The sequence below is a fragment of the Dendrobates tinctorius genome, unplaced genomic scaffold (assembly GCF_039654945.1).
Source record: "Dendrobates tinctorius isolate UK_male_01 unplaced genomic scaffold, ASM3965494v1 ptg000130l, whole genome shotgun sequence".
In the NCBI taxonomy this organism is placed as follows: Eukaryota; Metazoa; Chordata; class Amphibia; order Anura; family Dendrobatidae; genus Dendrobates; species Dendrobates tinctorius.
Window position 1 is genome coordinate 4,461,858 of NW_027361798.1, and position 17,632 is coordinate 4,479,489.

The 17,632-nt window shown below is 53.4% G+C and overlaps 1 protein-coding gene across 18 annotated transcripts in view; it reads right to left on the reverse strand.

Annotated features, from left to right (window-relative positions):
* Positions 1-17,632, reverse strand: part of SCRIB (scribble planar cell polarity protein) — a 221,537-nt gene that overhangs the window by 155,854 nt on the left and 48,051 nt on the right. For all 18 annotated transcript variants that reach the window (XM_073543279.1, XM_073543284.1, XM_073543282.1 and 15 more), the window contains exons 4-7: positions 12,391-12,480; positions 12,224-12,280; positions 10,363-10,426; positions 10,207-10,281 (exon numbers count right to left, since the gene is read on the reverse strand). In XM_073543279.1, the coding sequence (XP_073399380.1) occupies positions 10,207-10,281; positions 10,363-10,426; positions 12,224-12,280; positions 12,391-12,480 (286 nt within the window). The remainder of the gene's footprint in view (positions 1-10,206; positions 10,282-10,362; positions 10,427-12,223; positions 12,281-12,390; positions 12,481-17,632) is intronic.

Consider the following 17,632-nt stretch of genomic DNA (forward strand, 5'->3'; position numbering starts at 1 on the left):
ACCTGAGCCACAGGAGGAAAAAGTCACCAGCACCTGAGCCACAGGAAGAAAAAGTCACCACCACCTGAGACACAGGGAAAAAGAGTCACCAGCACCTGAGACACAGGGAAAAAGAGTCACCAGCACCTGAGACACGGGAGGAAAAGTCACCAGCACCTGAGCCACAGGAGGAAAAAGTCACCAGCAACTGAGCCACAGGAGGAAAAAGTCAGCAACACCTGAGACATGGGGTAAAACTCACCAGCACCTGAGACACAGGGAAAAAGAGTCACCAGCACCTGAGACACAGGGAAAAAGAGTCACCAGCACCTGAGACACAGGGAAAAAGAGTCACCAGCACCTGAGACACAGGGAAAAAGAGTCACCAGCACCTGAGACACAGGGAAAAAGAGTCACCAGCACCTGAGACACGGGAGGAAAAGTCACCAGCACCTGTGGCAGAGGAGGAAAAAAGTCACCAACACCTGAGTCACAGGAGGAAAAAGTCACCAGCACCTGAGCCACAGGAGGAAAAACAGTCACCAGCACCTGAGACACAGGGGAAAAAAGTCACCAGCACCTGAGACACAGGGGAAAAACATGGATTTTTGTGAGTACTCACCGTAAAATCCTTTTCTCCGAGACGCTCATTGGGGGACACAGAGACTGTGGGTGTGTGCTTCTGCCGTCTGGAGGCCGACACTAAGTGTACAAAAAAAGAGTTAGCTCCTCCTCCGCCGCATACACCCTCGCCCCTAGGCCGGGCGTAACTCAGTTTAGTGCATAAGCAGTAGGAGAACGCGCCTTAAACTCAGGCAAGAAACTATATGTCTGAAAAAGGGGGCCACCCTAAACTTTGTACAAGGATTTGTATAACTCAAAATAAGTAAATGCCAACTGGCTGATAGGGTGGGTGCTGTGTCCCCCAATGAGCGTCTCGGAGAAAAGGATTTTACGGTGAGTACTCACAAAAATCCATGTTTCTCCTTCGTCTCATTGGGGGACACAGAGACTGTGGGACGTTCTAAAGCAGTCCTCTGGGCGGGATCTTAGCTCACCCAATCCATGCTAATTTGCGCCCCTGATTAGAGGTGCGCAACTGCTGCCTGGAGAATCTTTCTTCCCAGGCTTGCATCCGAGGATGCCTGGGTATGTACGTTATAATGTTTGACAAACGTATGCAAACTGGACCAGGTAGCTGCTTTGCATACCTGCTCCGCTGAAGCCTGGTGTCGCAGTGCCCATGAGGCACCCACTGCCCGTGCCGAGTGAGCCTTGATCCCTGCCGGAACCGGCGTGCCACTGATTTGATAAGCTTCTTGGACCGTCAGGCGAACCCATCTGGCCAAAGTCGCTCTGGACGCAGCGAGCCCCTTCCGCCGCCCCTCTGGAACCACGAATAGAGAGTCTGTCTGGCGGAATGGCGCTGTCCTTGTCACATACCTTCTAAGAGCTCTTACCAGATCCAGGGAGTGCAAAGCCTTCTCTACCCTGTGCACCGGTGCCGGGCAAAACAAGGGTAAGACAATGTCTTCGTTGATATGAAATGCAGACACAACCTTCGGCAAGAAGGGAGGAGCTGGCCTTAAAACTACCTTATCTTTATAAAAGGTCAGGAACGGCGGTTTACAAGATAAGGCCGCCAATTCCGAAACCCGCCTAATAGACGTTATAGCTACTAGAAAAACGACCTTTCTGGACAGGTAAGGTAAGGAGACCTCTTGCAATGGTTCGAAAGGAGCCTCCTGAAGGGCCCTGAGCACCAAGTTCAGGTCCCATGATTCCGTCGGCGCCTTATAGGGGGGTACTAAATGTGCGACCCCCTGCATAAACGTCCTAACCTGCCAGACGGAAGCGACTTTTCGTTGGAAAAGCACCGACAGGGCCGAGATTTGCGTTCTGAGCGAACTCGGAGCCAACCCTGCGTCCAGCCCTGCCTGTAGAAAAGCCAGTACGTTGGGGATCGAAAAAACCAGAGGAGCCACTTCACGATCCCTACACCAACGGAAAAAAACTTCCCAAGTTCGATGATATACTCTCGCCGAGGAAGGCTTTCGGGCACTCACCATCGTGGCCGCCACATCGCGCCTGAATCCTGCCTGTGTTAACAGCCAAGATTCAATGGCCACGCCGTCAAACACAGGGCCCCTAAGTTCGGATGGCAGATCGGCCCTTGGGACAGTAAGTCCGGCCGATCTGGAAGACGCCAGGGTACGTCCACCACTAGTTGGACCAGATCTGCATACCAGGCCCGCCGGGGCCAGTCTGGGGCCAGCAGAATTGCTGGAACCTTCTCTCTCCTTATTTTCCTGATAACTCTTGGAAGCGGCGGCAGCGGGGGGAACAAGTACGGGAGACGAAACTGGCTCCACGGGAGCACCAGAGCGTCTGCTGCGATTGCCTGCGGATCGAGGGATCGAGCGACAAACCTTTGTACTTTGGCATTCTCTCTGGATGCCATAAGGTCCACGTCTGGTGTCCCCCACCGTTGGCAGATCTGCTGAAAGATCTCGGGGTGCAGGGACCATTCCCCTGCCGCGACCCCCTGTCGGCTGAGAAAATCTGCCGCCCAGTTTTCGACTCCTGGAATGTGCACCGCTGAAATTACCACGCGGTTCTTCTCTGCCCAACGCAGTACCAGTCCGACCTCGCGCATGGCTGCCTGGCTGCGCGTGCCCCCTTGATGGTTGACATATGCTACTGCTGTAGCATTGTCCGACTGGATGCGCACCGGCCGGTGTCTCAGGAAACACTGGAAATGTTGCAGGGCCAATCGTATTGCCCGTATCTCCAGAATGTTGATCGGGAGAACTATCTCCTGAACGGACCACCGCCCCTGGGCTATGTGACTCTGGAAAACTGCTCCCCAACCTTGCAGGCTTGCATCGGTCGTCACCACCAACCATTGTTCCGGGGGAAAGGGTTTCCCCTGGACCAGAGACGAGTCGCGAGTCCACCACCGGAGTGAACCTCGTACCAGCGGAGACAACTTGCACCGATGACTGAGAGACAGCAGCCTCCGGTCCCATGCTGTCAAGAGCGCATGCTGAAGCGGACGGAGATGGAACTGGGCAAACGGGATTGCTTCCATCGCCGCCACCATTCTGCCCAACACACTCATGCCGTACCGGATGGATCTGGTGCCCGGCTGTAGAAGGTTCCGTACCCCTTGCTTGATTTTTTGCGCCTTGTCCTGAGGGAGGATCACCAGCCCCCGGGAGGTGTCGAAAATCATGCCTAGGAACACGATTCTTTGGGCTGGAACCAAGGACGACTTGCTCCGATTGATCAACCAGCCCAGACGGGCCAGGGTATCCAGAGTGATACTGACATTGTCCTGGCACTCCTGAAACGACGGCCCCTTTACCAAAAGGTCGTCCAGGTAAGGTAACACCGTTATGCCCCGTGCATGCAGGATGGCCATAACCACCGCCATTATCTTTGTAAAGACTCTGGGGGCAGTGGCTAAGCCGAAGGGCAGAGCCACAAATTGGAAATGACGTCCTCCGATCGCAAAACGCAGGAACCTCTGGTGTGGGGGAAATATCGGAATATGCAGATATGCATCCTGCACATCGATCGAGGCCAGGAATTCCCCTGGATCCATGGCTGCAATGATCGAGCGGAGGGACTCCATCCGGAATCGCCTGACCCTGATGAATCTGTTCAGGATCTTTAGATCCAGTACCGGCCTCACAGTCCCGTCTTTTTTGGGGACCGAAAACAGATTGGAGTAAAACCCCTGCGACTCTTCGCCCTGCGGCACTGGGGCGATGACCCCTTTGCGCTGTAGCGTCATTATAGCCTGTAACAAACTCTCCGCCTGCGAATCTGTCTTGGAAAGTCGGGAACGGAAGAATCGCTGTGGTGGCCGTCCGACAAACTCTATCTTGTACACGGACGAAATTAGTTCTGCCACCCAAGTGTCGCGTGTCACTGCGACCCAAACGTGGCTGAACCCTAGTAGGCGTCCGCCCACTCTGTCGTCCGTAGGTACGGAGCGCCTCCAGTCATTTAGCTGGAGGTTTTTGGGACCTGGCCCCCCTCGCTCTGGGCAAACGGCCTCGGCCTCTACCCAGCGGATTGGCCCTGTAAGAGGCTTGCTTTTCCCTACTCTGGCCATCGTTTGCGGAGGAGTATGCCCTGGCCGAAGTCCCCCCCCAGGGGCTACGAAAGGGTCGAAAACGCCTCTGCGTTTGCCTGAATGCCGGGCAACTTCTCTGCTGCGGGAGGAAACTACTTTTCCCCCCTGTGGCTTCTGAGATAAGCTTGTCCAGCTTCTCACCGAACAGCCGATTGCCCTGAAAAGGCAATGAAGTTAAGGATTTTTTAGAGATAGAATCCGCTTTCCACAGCCTCAGCCATAATGCACGCCTAATGGCGATCGCATTCGCTGCCGCAACAGCCGAACACTCGGCCGCGTCCAGTGAAGCGCTGACAAGATAATCACTCGCTCCTGATATCTGATTTGCCACCTCCAAGACCTCCGCGGGCAGATCCCTGTCTTGGAGGGCCTTATACAGAGCGTCCCCCCACGAAACCATGGCCTTAGCCACCCAAGTTGCCGCAAAGGAGGGGGCCAGAGCCGACCCTGCTGCCTCATATACCGAGCGGGCAAGCCCGTCCATGAGGCGATCAGTTGGGTCCTTTATAGAAGAAACACTGGATATCGACAATAGCGATCTTGATGCTAAACGTGATACCGGTGGGTCCACTACTGGCGACTCTACCCAACCCTTATGGAGCTCAGGAGGAAACGGATACTTTGCTTGCAGCGCTTTTTGCATTGCAAAACGCTTATCCGGGTGTTCTCTATGTTTCTGGACTAGCTCCTCAAACTCCGGATGCGTGGCAAACCTTCTATGTGGTCGCCTGGATTTCTTGAAAGAGACCTTGTGACCTGAGGCTGTGGGCACCTCGTCCTCGATCTCTAATGTCTGGTTGACTGCCTCAATGAGACTGTCCACCGAGTCCTGGAACCCCAGGCTTTCTAGATTCCAGGCCTCCTCCTCCTCTCCTTCATCCTGATCGCTCCCTGAGCTCAGCGACGGGGAACGGGATGCCCTAATACCCGCCGCCGAAGCCCTGGAGGGCCCGGCCGACGGGGAACGAGCCCTTTTGATATGAGCTTGCCTGGTACTGGAGCGACCTCTAATGGTTGGAGGGTCCTGAGACGAGGACGAGCTCTCTTCCGCTGGCAGACCACCATCCTTGTTCCTGCCCGGGCCTTGAAGGGATTCAATTGCCCTTGTGAGGGACAGCATAGAATGCGATAAGGACACCGCCCATTCCGGGGGGTCCTGACCCCTGGGTTCAGAAACAGTGGGGGGCTCCTGGGCGCGCTCCGACTCGCAGGCTTCACAATATTTACCCGCCTGTGCCTTTGGCAGCCTGACCCCACAGGACACGCAAGCCGCGTAAAGGAAAGAGTGAGCTTTCCCTTTGGCAGACATACTTGCACAGGCTGAAGGCAGGGTAGAAGGAGGAGGAGGGTAACCCCTTCCCTGACAACCAGTGCGGTTCTCCAAACGGAGTTACACTCACCCACCGGCAGGGTCCCACTCCTGTTTGAAGTACCCCGGGAAGCTCCGGATGCGTGGACGCGAGGTGGTAGGGCGGAAGTCTCCTCTCCGGGACCTGTGCGCCCGCCGTTTTCCACCCCTTGACCCCCAGGCCTCCTGCTCCTATACAGCGCGTCTCCCCGACGTCAGTGGGCGGGACTTCCGGCTACCACCGGAAGTCGGCGTGCGGCCTCGCGCGATAGTCACGGACCTCCTCCTGCAGCGGGGCCGCGGCCGCCGGCGGGCTTCCGGCCGCACTCCGGTACACGCGGTGTGCGGCGTCCGGTTGCAACGCCACTCTGGCTACCGTTACACACCGGGGCAAACTTGTGGTGCGCTCCAGGAGCGGATCCCCCAAATATTAAAGGTGAGCAGGGCCATCCGCCGTGGGCTCCATCCCCGGCAGGGGGGGGGGGGGGACTTCTGGTACCGGCTTCTTCCCCCTGTACTCGCCACGTCCACAAACTAGATCGGCTCACCTGCGCCTCCAATTCAGCCCCTGGACTCACTACCAAGGGGTGGAAGGGGCCTCCATACATTGTTGTTGTAGGAGAGGAACAACGTGGAGGCTGACCCCTGGTTCTGCTCACACGTGCTCGCCTGATGAAGTTATGGGGAAACCGAATCCTCTTATCAGGACGCGTTGCCCCTCTTTTAAAAAAAAAAAATAGTTGTCTGGCAAAAAGTCCCAGATGTGTCCCTCGGTGCGGGAGAGGACACGTGGAGGGTTACTCACACGTGGTCGCCCGTTGATGATTTGGGGAGATCGGATCCTCTCTATAGGATCCGTCGCCCCTGTCTTATCTTCATAGAAAAAAAGGGAAAAGAAAAAAAAAAAAGAAAAAAAAATCTAGTCTGGAGCTCCAGACTGCGTGTGCCTCCATCAGACACTAAGCAAAAACTGAGTTACGCCCGGCCTAGGGGCGAGGGTGTATGCGGCGGAGGAGGAGCTAACTCTTTTTTTGTACACTTAGTGTCGGCCTCCAGACGGCAGAAGCACACACCCACAGTCTCTGTGTCCCCCAATGAGACGAAGGAGAAAAGTCACCAGCACCTGAGACATGGGGTAAAAGTCACCAGCACCTGAGCCACAGGAGGAAAAAGTCACCAGCACCTGAGCCACAGGAAGAAAAAGTCATCAGCACCTGAACCACAGGAGGAAAAAGTCACCAGCACCTGAGCAACAGGAGGAAAAAGTCACCAGCACCTGAGCAACAGGAGGAAAAAGTCACCAGCACCTGAGCCACAGGAAGAAAAAGTCATCAGCACCTGAACCACAGGAGGAAAAAGTCACCAGCACCTGAGCAACAGGAGGAAAGTCTCCAGCACCTGAGACACATGAGGAAAAAGTCACCAGCACCTGAGCCACAGGGAAAAAAAGTCACCAGCACCTGAGCCACAGGAGGAAAAAGTCACCAGCACCTGAGCAACAGGAGGAAAAAGTCACCAGCACCTGAGCCACAGGAAGAAAAAGTCACCAGCACCTGAGCCACAGGAAGAAAAAGTCACCAGCACCTGAGCAACAGGAGGAAAAAGTCATCAGCACCTGAGCCACAGGAGGAAAGTCTCCAGCACCTAAGACACGGGAGGAAAAGTCACCAGCACCTGTGCCACAGGAGGAAAAAAAGTCACCACAACCTGAGCCACAGGAGGAAAAAGTCACCAGCACCTGAGCCACAGGAGGAAAAAGTCACCAGCACCTGAGCCACAGGAGGAAAAAGTCACCAGCACCTGAGTCACAGGGGAAAGTCACCAGCACCTGAGACACAGGAAGAAAAAGCCACCAACACATGAGCCACAGGAGGAAAAAGTCACCAGCACCTGAGACACGGGGTAAAAGTCACCAACACCTGAGCCACGGGAGGAAAAGTCACCAGCACCTGTGCCACAGGATGAAAAAGTCACCAGCACCTGAGCCACAGGAGGAAAAAGTCACCAGCACCTGAGCCACAGGGGGACAACAGCACCGACACGTGAGCCACAGGAGGAAAAATAGTCACCAGCACCTGAGCCACAGGAGGAAAAAGTCACCAGCACCTGAGACACAGGGAAAAAAAAGTCACCAGCACCTGAGCCACAGGGGGACAACATCACCAACACCTGAGCCACAGGAGAAAAAAGTCACCAGCACCTGAGCCACAGGAGGAAAAAGTCACCAGCACCTGAGCCACAGGAGGAAAAAGTCACCAGCACCTGAGACACAGGAAGAAAAAGCCACCAACACCTGAGCCACAGGAGGAAAAAGTCACCAGCACCTGAGCCACAGGGGGACAACAGCACCGACACGTGAGCCACAGGAGGAAAAATAGTCACCAGCACCTGAGCCACAGGAGGAAAAAGTCACCAGCACCTGAGCCACAGGAGGAAAAAGTCACCAGCACCTGAGACACAGGGAAAAAAAAGTCACCAGCACCTGAGCCACAGGGGGACAACATCACCAACACCTGAGCCACAGGAGGAAAAAGTCACCAGCACCTGAGCCACAGGAGGAAAAAGTCACCAGCACCTGAGACACAGGGAAAAAAAAGTCACCAGCACCTGAGCCACAGGGGGACAACATCACCAACACCTGAGCCACAGGAGAAAAAAGTCACCAGCACCTGAGCCACAGGAGGAAAAAGTCACCAACACCTGAGCCACAGGAGGAAAAAGTCACCAGCACCTGAGACGCAGGGAAAAAAAGTCACCAGCACCTGAGACAGGGAAAAAAAGTCACCAGCACCTGAGCCACAGGAGGAAAAAGTCACCAGCACCTGAGCCACAGGGGGACAACATCACCAACACCTGAGACACAGGGGAAAAAGTCACCAGCACCTGAGCCACAGGAAGAAAAAGTCATCAGGACCTGAGCAACAGGAGGAAAGTCTCCAACACCTGAGACACATGAGGAAAAAGTCACCAGCACCTGAGACACAGGGAAAAAAAGTCACCAGCACCTGAGACACAGGAGGAAAAAGTCACCAGCACCTGAGCAACAGGAGGAAAAAGTCACCAGCACCTGAGCCACAGGAAGAAAAAGTCACCAGCACCTGAGCCACAGGAAGAAAAAGTCACCAGCACCTGAGCAACAGGAGGAAAAAGTCATCAGCACCTGAGCCACAGGAGGAAAGTCTCCAGCACCTAAGACACGGGAGGAAAAGTCACCAGCACCTGTGCCACAGGAGGAAAAAAAGTCACCACAACCTGAGCCACAGGAGGAAAAAGTCACCAGCACCTGAGACACAGGGAAAAAAAAAGTCACCAGCACATGAGCCACAGGGGGACAACATCACCAACACCTGAGCCACAGGAGGAAAGTGTCACCAGCACCTGAGCCACAGGAGGAAAAAGTCACCAGCACCTGAGCCACAGGAGGAAAAAGTCACCAGCACCTGAGACACAGGAAGAAAAAGCCACCAACACCTGAGCCACAGGAGGAAAAAGTCACCAGCACCTGAGACACAGGGAAAAAAAGTCACCAGCACCTGAGACAGGGAAAAAAAGTCACCAGCACCTGAGCCACAGGAGGAAAAAGTCACCAGCACCTGAGACACAGGGGGACAACATCACCAACACCTGAGACACAGGGGAAAAAGTCAACAGCACCTGAGCCACAGGAGGAAAAAGTCACCAGCAGCTGAGCCACAGGGGAAAAAGTCACCAGCAGCTGAGCCACAGGGGAAAAAGTCAACAGCACCTGAGACACAGGAAGAAAAAGCCACCAACACCTGAGCCACAGGAGGAAAAAGTCACCAACAACTGAGACACAGGAGTAAAAAGTCACCAACACCTGAGACACAGGAGTAAAAATTCACCAACACCTGAGCCACAGGAGGAAAAAGTCACCAGCACCTGAGCCACAGGAGGAAAAAGTCACCAGCACCTGAGCCACAGGAAGAAAAAGTCACCAGCACCTGAGCCACAGGGGGACAACATCACCAACACCTGAGACACAGGGGAAAAAGTCAACAGCACCTGAGCCACAGGAGGAAAAAGTCACCAGCACCTGAGCCACAGGAGGAAAAAGTCACCAGCACCTGAGCCACAGGAGGAAAAAGTCACCAGCACCTGAGCCACAGGTGGAAAAAGTCACCAGCACCTGAGCCACAGGAGGAAAAAGTCACCAGCACCTGAGCCACAGGGGGACAACATCACCAACACCTGAGACACAGGGGAAAAAGTCAACAGCACCTGAGCCACAGGAGGAAAAAGTCACCAGCAGCTGAGCCACAGGGGAAAAAGTCAACAGCACCTGAGACACAGGAAGAAAAAGCCACCAACACCTGAGACACAGGAGGAAAAAGTCACCAACACCTGAGACACAGGAGTAAAAAGTCACCAACACCTGAGCCACAAGAGTAAAAAGTCACCAACACCTGAGCCACAGGAGGAAAAAGTCACCAGCACCTGAGACACAGGAAGAAAAAGCCACCAACACCTGAGACACAGGAGTAAAAAGTCACCAACACCTGAGCCACAGGAGGAAAAAGTCACCAGCACAACTGCCTGATCCACAGGAGGAGAAACCACCTTCAAGACTACATGCTCCACGACAGCAACCACTACCTGCACACCTACCCTACAAGATACTGGAGCAGTTCCCACCACCCATGCCCGATTCACTGCACCAGCCACCATGCCGCAGTGTCCTCCCGTCCCCTAATGTACATGACCCTGGAATACTGACCGGAGGTAACGCAGACAACTGGTTTCTATCCAGCCACAGCTCCCTCAGGTTGGGCAGCGCCCCGAGCGTGTCTGGCTATAAAGGGAGAAAAACGAGAACGATTTGTCCATGGGAAATACGAGCCTCCCCGAACCCAGCGAGGGATGGGAACCTTACCAGAACCTGCAGATCATTGCTCCCCAGGTCCAAATGTTCCAACTTAACCAGGAATGATAGAGATCTGAAAGACAAGCGTAGAGCTGAGGACAGGCTATGGGGTCACCAGTATGCAGTGGATAGAAAAAGTCTACACTCCCCGGATGTACAGGCTTTTGTCATGTAACTAATGCAATAAAAAAAAATCCTCTCAGGACTTTTTCCCCTTTAATATCACCCATAATCTGTACAAATTCCGTGAGGAACAATATATTGAAATAATTTAGGGTGGATAAAGAGAAATAAAGGACTACAATGATGGTATTGCATAAGTGTGCACACCCTCCTATAACCAGCCTGTGGTTGTGCTCAGAATCAGCCAATCACATTTCCCCCAAGTTACACAGTAGTCAGCGCTCGGCCGCCGTCATTTCCAGCGATTCTGTTTGACCCCAGAGAAAGTGTCGCTGCTCTCGGAGGATTTTTCTGTAAACAGCTGACAACACAGCAAAGGATCTCAGTGTGGAAAGTTGTCAGTCTGGAGAAGAGTTTTTGGAAAAATCGAACAGCAAACTATTAAATCAGAGGGTGCAAAGGCCTCCCAAGCAAATCATCTGTGTATCTGCCAAAAATATAGAAACAAAAAATGGGAAGCAGCAATCCAATAGTTACCAAAGATTGAGGTGGACTTTATTTGGCCCACACAGCGTGGTGACGTTTCCAGCTCACATGAGCCTCTCTCAGGAGAAGGGACAAATACATTACCTCTACAACTGAAAATGTACCGAGAACTGGACGTCCCTCAGACATTGGAAAAAAGACAAGAACATTGTACATGGAGGCCGACAGCAACATTAGAGGAGCTGCAGGGATTTCAGGTCAGCCCTGGCTGTGTCCTACAGGTGACCACAATCTCCCATATTCCTCACATCTCCGGCCTGTGGTGTCGAGGGGGAGATGGAGCCTTTCCTTACATATAAACCTCCAGGCCGGTGATTGTCTGTCAAAACCTTCAGCGGGAACGACCCTAAGTGACCTCCAAATCACCAAAACAACGGCTTCACCAGGAGAAGATGGAAGTTCTGGAACAGCTGAGCTAAGACCTGAGCCAAGGGGCAATCTATGGTGTCCTGAAGAGGGCGCTGTACACATGAGATGTCCCCGCAATCTTTGGTGACCTGAAGAGGGCGCCGTACACAGGAGATGCCCCCGCAATCTTTGGTGACCTGAAGAGGGAGCTGTACACAGGAGATGTCCCCGCAATCTGTGGTGTCCTGAAGAGGGCGCTGTACACAGGAGATGCCCCCGCAATCTGTGGTGTCCTGAAGAGGGTGCCGTACACAGGAGATGCCCCCGCAATCTTTGGTGACCTGAAGAGGACGCTGTACACAGGAGATGTCCCCGCAATCTGTGGTGTCCTGAAGAGGGCGCTGTACACAGGAGATGCCCCCGCAATCTGTGGTGTCCTGAAGAGGGCGCTGTACACAGGAGATGTCCCCGCAATCTGTGGCGAACTGAAGAGGACGCAGAAACTCATAGATGATTGCAGCAGAGGATTAGTGTAAGGGTGTGCAGATTTATGCAACCACATTATTTTAAGGCTTTTGCAACAATAAAAGGGGAGAAAAGTTCTGAGTCGATTCTTCTACGTGACACACACCGGGGCTGTTATTAGGGGCGTGCAGACTTTATCTCCACTGTCTAGGAGAGCGGTACGGGCTCTATAATGATCTGGAGCCGATTGACCTCTATGAGCATCGGCAGTCTGGGACCCCGGCCGCACACAGACGGAGCTCGGATGGGTGGTATGCAGGAGCCTGTGTTCCCTGAGGGCAGTGATGGGGGCACAGCTCACCACCTCCGGACCCCCGGGGATACTCACGTAGGCACAGATTTCAGGAGGTTTTCTCGCAATTCCAACGTCACCAAGTTCGCCAAACTAAAAATAATAATAATTCCATGAAACGGACAGGAGCGCGCCACCATCGGAAAACCCCCCAGAACAGCGTGCAGCTCGTCTGGGGAGCCGGAGCGGGGGGCACCACTCACTTGCCGATATCACTGGGCAGCGACTGCAGGGACACGTCATTCAGGGCCAGGTGCGCCAGGCTGCGGAGCTGCGTAAATCCATCGGGCAGCCTGCAAGAAGCGTGGGAAACCATCAACAGGCATCTGAAGACCTTCAGACTGAACGCTGACCACCCTGTAAATCAGGGAGCACCAATGTGCGGCCGCCAGGGGCAACAGAACTCGGGGTGTGCGCTGCTCATTAATCCTGCAGCACCACACACTGACCACATGGTGGCGATCATCAAACATGTCCAGCAGGGAGGTACATACTGTACATATGGGGGTCTCTATACACATACCATGAATACGGGGGGGGGTCTCTATACACACACCATGAATACGGGGGGGGGTCTCTATACACACACCATAAATACGGGGGGGTCTCTATACACACACCATGAATACAGGGGGGTCTCTATACACACACCATGAATACGGGGGGTCTCTATACACACACCATAAATACGGGGGGGTCTCTATACACACACCATGAATACGGGGGGGGGTCTCTATACACACACCATGAATACGGGGGGGGGTCTCTATACACACACCATGAATACGGGGGGGGGTCTCTATACACACACCATGAATACGGGGGGGGTCTCTATACACACACACCATGAATACGGGGGGGGGGTCTCTATACACACACACCATGAATACGGGGGGGGGTCTCTATACACACATCATGAATACAGGGGGTCTCTATACACACACCATGAATACGGGGGGGGGGGGGTCTCTATACACACACCATGAATACGGGGGGGTCTCTATACACACACCATGAATACGGGGGGGGGTCTCTATACACACACCATGAATACGGGGGGGGGTCTCTATACACACACCATGAATACGGGGGGGTCTCTATACACACACCATGAATACGGGGGGGGGGGGTCTCTATACACACACCATGAATACGGGGGGGGGGGGGTCTCTATACACACACCATGAATACGGGGGGGGGGGTCTCTATACACACACCATGAATACGGGGGGGTCTCTATACACACACCATGAATACGGGGGGGTCTCTATACACACACCATGAATACGGGGGGGGGGGGGTCTCTATACACACACCATGAATACGGGGGGGGGTCTCTATACACACACCATGAATACGGGGGGGGGTCTCTATACACACACCATGAATACGGGGGGGGGTCTCTATACACACACCATGAATACGGGGGGGGGTCTCTATACACACACCATGAATACGGGGGGGGGGTCTCTATACACACACCATGAATACGGGGGGGGGGTCTCTATACACACACCATGAATACGGGGGGGGGTCTCTATACACACACCATGAATACGGGGGGGGGTCTCTATACACACACCATGAATACGGGGGGGGGTCTCTATACACACACCATGAATACAGGGGGTCTCTATACACACCATTAATACGGGGGGGGGGGTCTCTATACACACACCATGAATACGGGGGGGTCTCTATACACACACCATGAATACGGGGGGGGTCTCTATACACACACCATGAATACGGGGGGGGGTCTCTATACACACACCATGAATACGGCGGGGGGGGGGGGGTCTCTATACACACACCATGAATACGGGGGGGGGGGGGGTCTCTATACACACACCATGAATACGGGGGGGTCTCTATACACACACCATGAATACGGGGGGGGGTCTCTATACACACACCATGAATACGGGGGGGGGTCTCTATACACACACCATGAATACGGGGGGGTCTCTATACACACACCATGAATACGGGGGGGTCTCTATACACACACCATGAATACGGGGGGGTCTCTATACACACACCATGAATACGGGGGGGGGGTCTCCATACACACACCATGAATACGGGGGGGTCTCTATACACACACCATGAATACGGGGGGGTCTCTATACACACACCATGAATACGGGGGGGTCTCTATACACACACCATGAATACGGGGGGGTCTCTATACACACACCATGAATACGGGGGGGTCTCTATACACACACCATGAATACGGGGGGGTCTCTATACACACACCATAAATACGGGGGGTCTCTATACACACACCATAAATACGGGGGGGTCTCTATACACACACCATAAATACGGGGGGGTCTCTATACACACACCATAAATACGGGGGGGTCTCTATACACACACCATGAATACAGGGGGGTCCTATACACACACCATGAATACGGGGGGGTCTCTATACACACACCATGAATACAGGGGGGTCTCTATACACACACCATGAATACAGGGGGGTCTCTATACACACACCATGAATACGGGGGGTCTCTATACACACACCATGAATACGGGGGGGTCTCTATACACACACCATGAATACGGGGGGGTCTCTATACACACACCATGAATACGGGGGGGTCTCTATACACACACCATGAATACAGGGGGGTCTCTATACACACACCATAAATACGGGGGGTCTCTATACACACACCATGAATACGGGGGGTCTCTATACACACACCATGAATACGGGGGGGTCTCTATACACACACCATGAATACAGGGGGGTCTCTATACACACACCATAAATACGGGGGGTCTCTATACACACACCATAAATACGGGGGGGGTCTCTATACACACACCATGAATACAGGGGGGTCTCTATACACACACCATGAATACGGGGGGTCTCTATACACACACCATGAATACGGGGGGTCTCTATACACACACCATAAATACGGGGGGGTCTCTATACACACACCATAAATACGGGGGGTCTCTATACACACACCATAAATACGGGGGGTCTCTATACACACACCATAAATACGGGGGGTCTCTATACACACACCATAAATACGGGGGGTCTCTATACACACACCATAAATACGGGGGGGGTCTCTATACACACACCATGAATACGGGGGGGGGTCTCTATACACACACCATGAATACGGGGGGGTCTCTATACAAACACCATGAATACGGGGGGGGGTCTCTATACACACACCATGAATACGGGGGGGGGGGTCTCTATACACACACCATGAATACGGGGGGGGGGTCTCTATACACACACCATGAATACGGGAGGGGGGGTCTCTATACACACACCATGAATACGGGGGGTCTCTATACACACAACATGAATACAGGGGGGTCTCCATACACACACCATGAATACGGGGGGGGTCTCTATACACACACCATGAATACGGGGGGGGGGTCTCTATACACACACCATGAATACGGGGGGTCTCTATACACACACCATGAATACAGGGGGGTCTCCATACACACACCATGAATACGGGGGGGGGGTCTCTATACACACACCATGAAAACGGGGGGGGGTCTCTATACACACACCATGAATACGGGGGGTCTCTATACACACACCATGAATACGGGGGGTCTCTATACACACAACATGAATACAGGGGGGTCTCCATACACACACCATGAATACGGGGGGGGTCTCTATACACACACCATGAATACGGGGGGGGGTCTCTATACACACACCATGAATACGGGGGGTCTCTATACACACACCATGAATACAGGGGGGTCTCCATACACACACCATGAATACGGGGGGGGGGTCTCTATACACACACCATGAAAACGGGGGGGGGTCTCTATACACACACCATGAATACGGGGGGGGGGTCTCTATACACACACCATGAATACGGGGGGGGGTCTCTATACACACACCATGAATACGGGGGGGGGTCTCTATACACACACCATGAATACGGGGGGGGGTCTCTATACACACACCATGAATACAGGGGGTCTCTATACACACCATTAATACGGGGGGGGGGGTCTCTATACACACACCATGAATACGGGGGGGTCTCTATACACACACCATGAATACGGGGGGGGTCTCTATACACACACCATGAATACGGGGGGGGGTCTCTATACACACACCATGAATACGGCGGGGGGGGGTCTCTATACACACACCATGAATACGGGGGGGGGGGGGGTCTCTATACACACACCATGAATACGGGGGGGTCTCTATACACACACCATGAATACGGGGGGGGGTCTCTATACACACACCATGAATACGGGGGGGGGGTCTCTATACACACACCATGAATACGGGGGGGTCTCTATACACACACCATGAATACGGGGGGGTCTCTATACACACACCATGAATACGGGGGGGTCTCTATACACACACCATGAATACGGGGGGGGGGTCTCCATACACACACCATGAATACGGGGGGGTCTCTATACACACACCATGAATACGGGGGGGTCTCTATACACACACCATGAATACGGGGGGGTCTCTATACACACACCATGAATACGGGGGGGTCTCTATACACACACCATGAATACGGGGGGGTCTCTATACACACACCATGAATACGGGGGGGTCTCTATACACACACCATAAATACGGGGGGTCTCTATACACACACCATAAATACGGGGGGGTCTCTATACACACACCATAAATACGGGGGGGTCTCTATACACACACCATAAATACGGGGGGGTCTCTATACACACACCATGAATACAGGGGGGTCCTATACACACACCATGAATACGGGGGGGTCTCTATACACACACCATGAATACAGGGGGGTCTCTATACACACACCATGAATACAGGGGGGTCTCTATACACACACCATGAATACGGGGGGTCTCTATACACACACCATGAATACGGGGGGGTCTCTATACACACACCATGAATACGGGGGGGTCTCTATACACACACCATGAATACGGGGGGGTCTCTATACACACACCATGAATACAGGGGGGTCTCTATACACACACCATAAATACGGGGGGTCTCTATACACACACCATGAATACGGGGGGTCTCTATACACACACCATGAATACGGGGGGGTCTCTATACACACACCATGAATACAGGGGGGTCTCTATACACACACCATAAATACGGGGGGTCTCTATACACACACCATAAATACGGGGGGGGTCTCTATACACACACCATGAATACAGGGGGGTCTCTATACACACACCATGAATACGGGGGGTCTCTATACACACACCATGAATACGGGGGGTCTCTATACACACACCATAAATACGGGGGGGTCTCTATACACACACCATAAATACGGGGGGTCTCTATACACACACCATAAATACGGGGGGTCTCTATACACACACCATAAATACGGGGGGTCTCTATACACACACCATAAATACGGG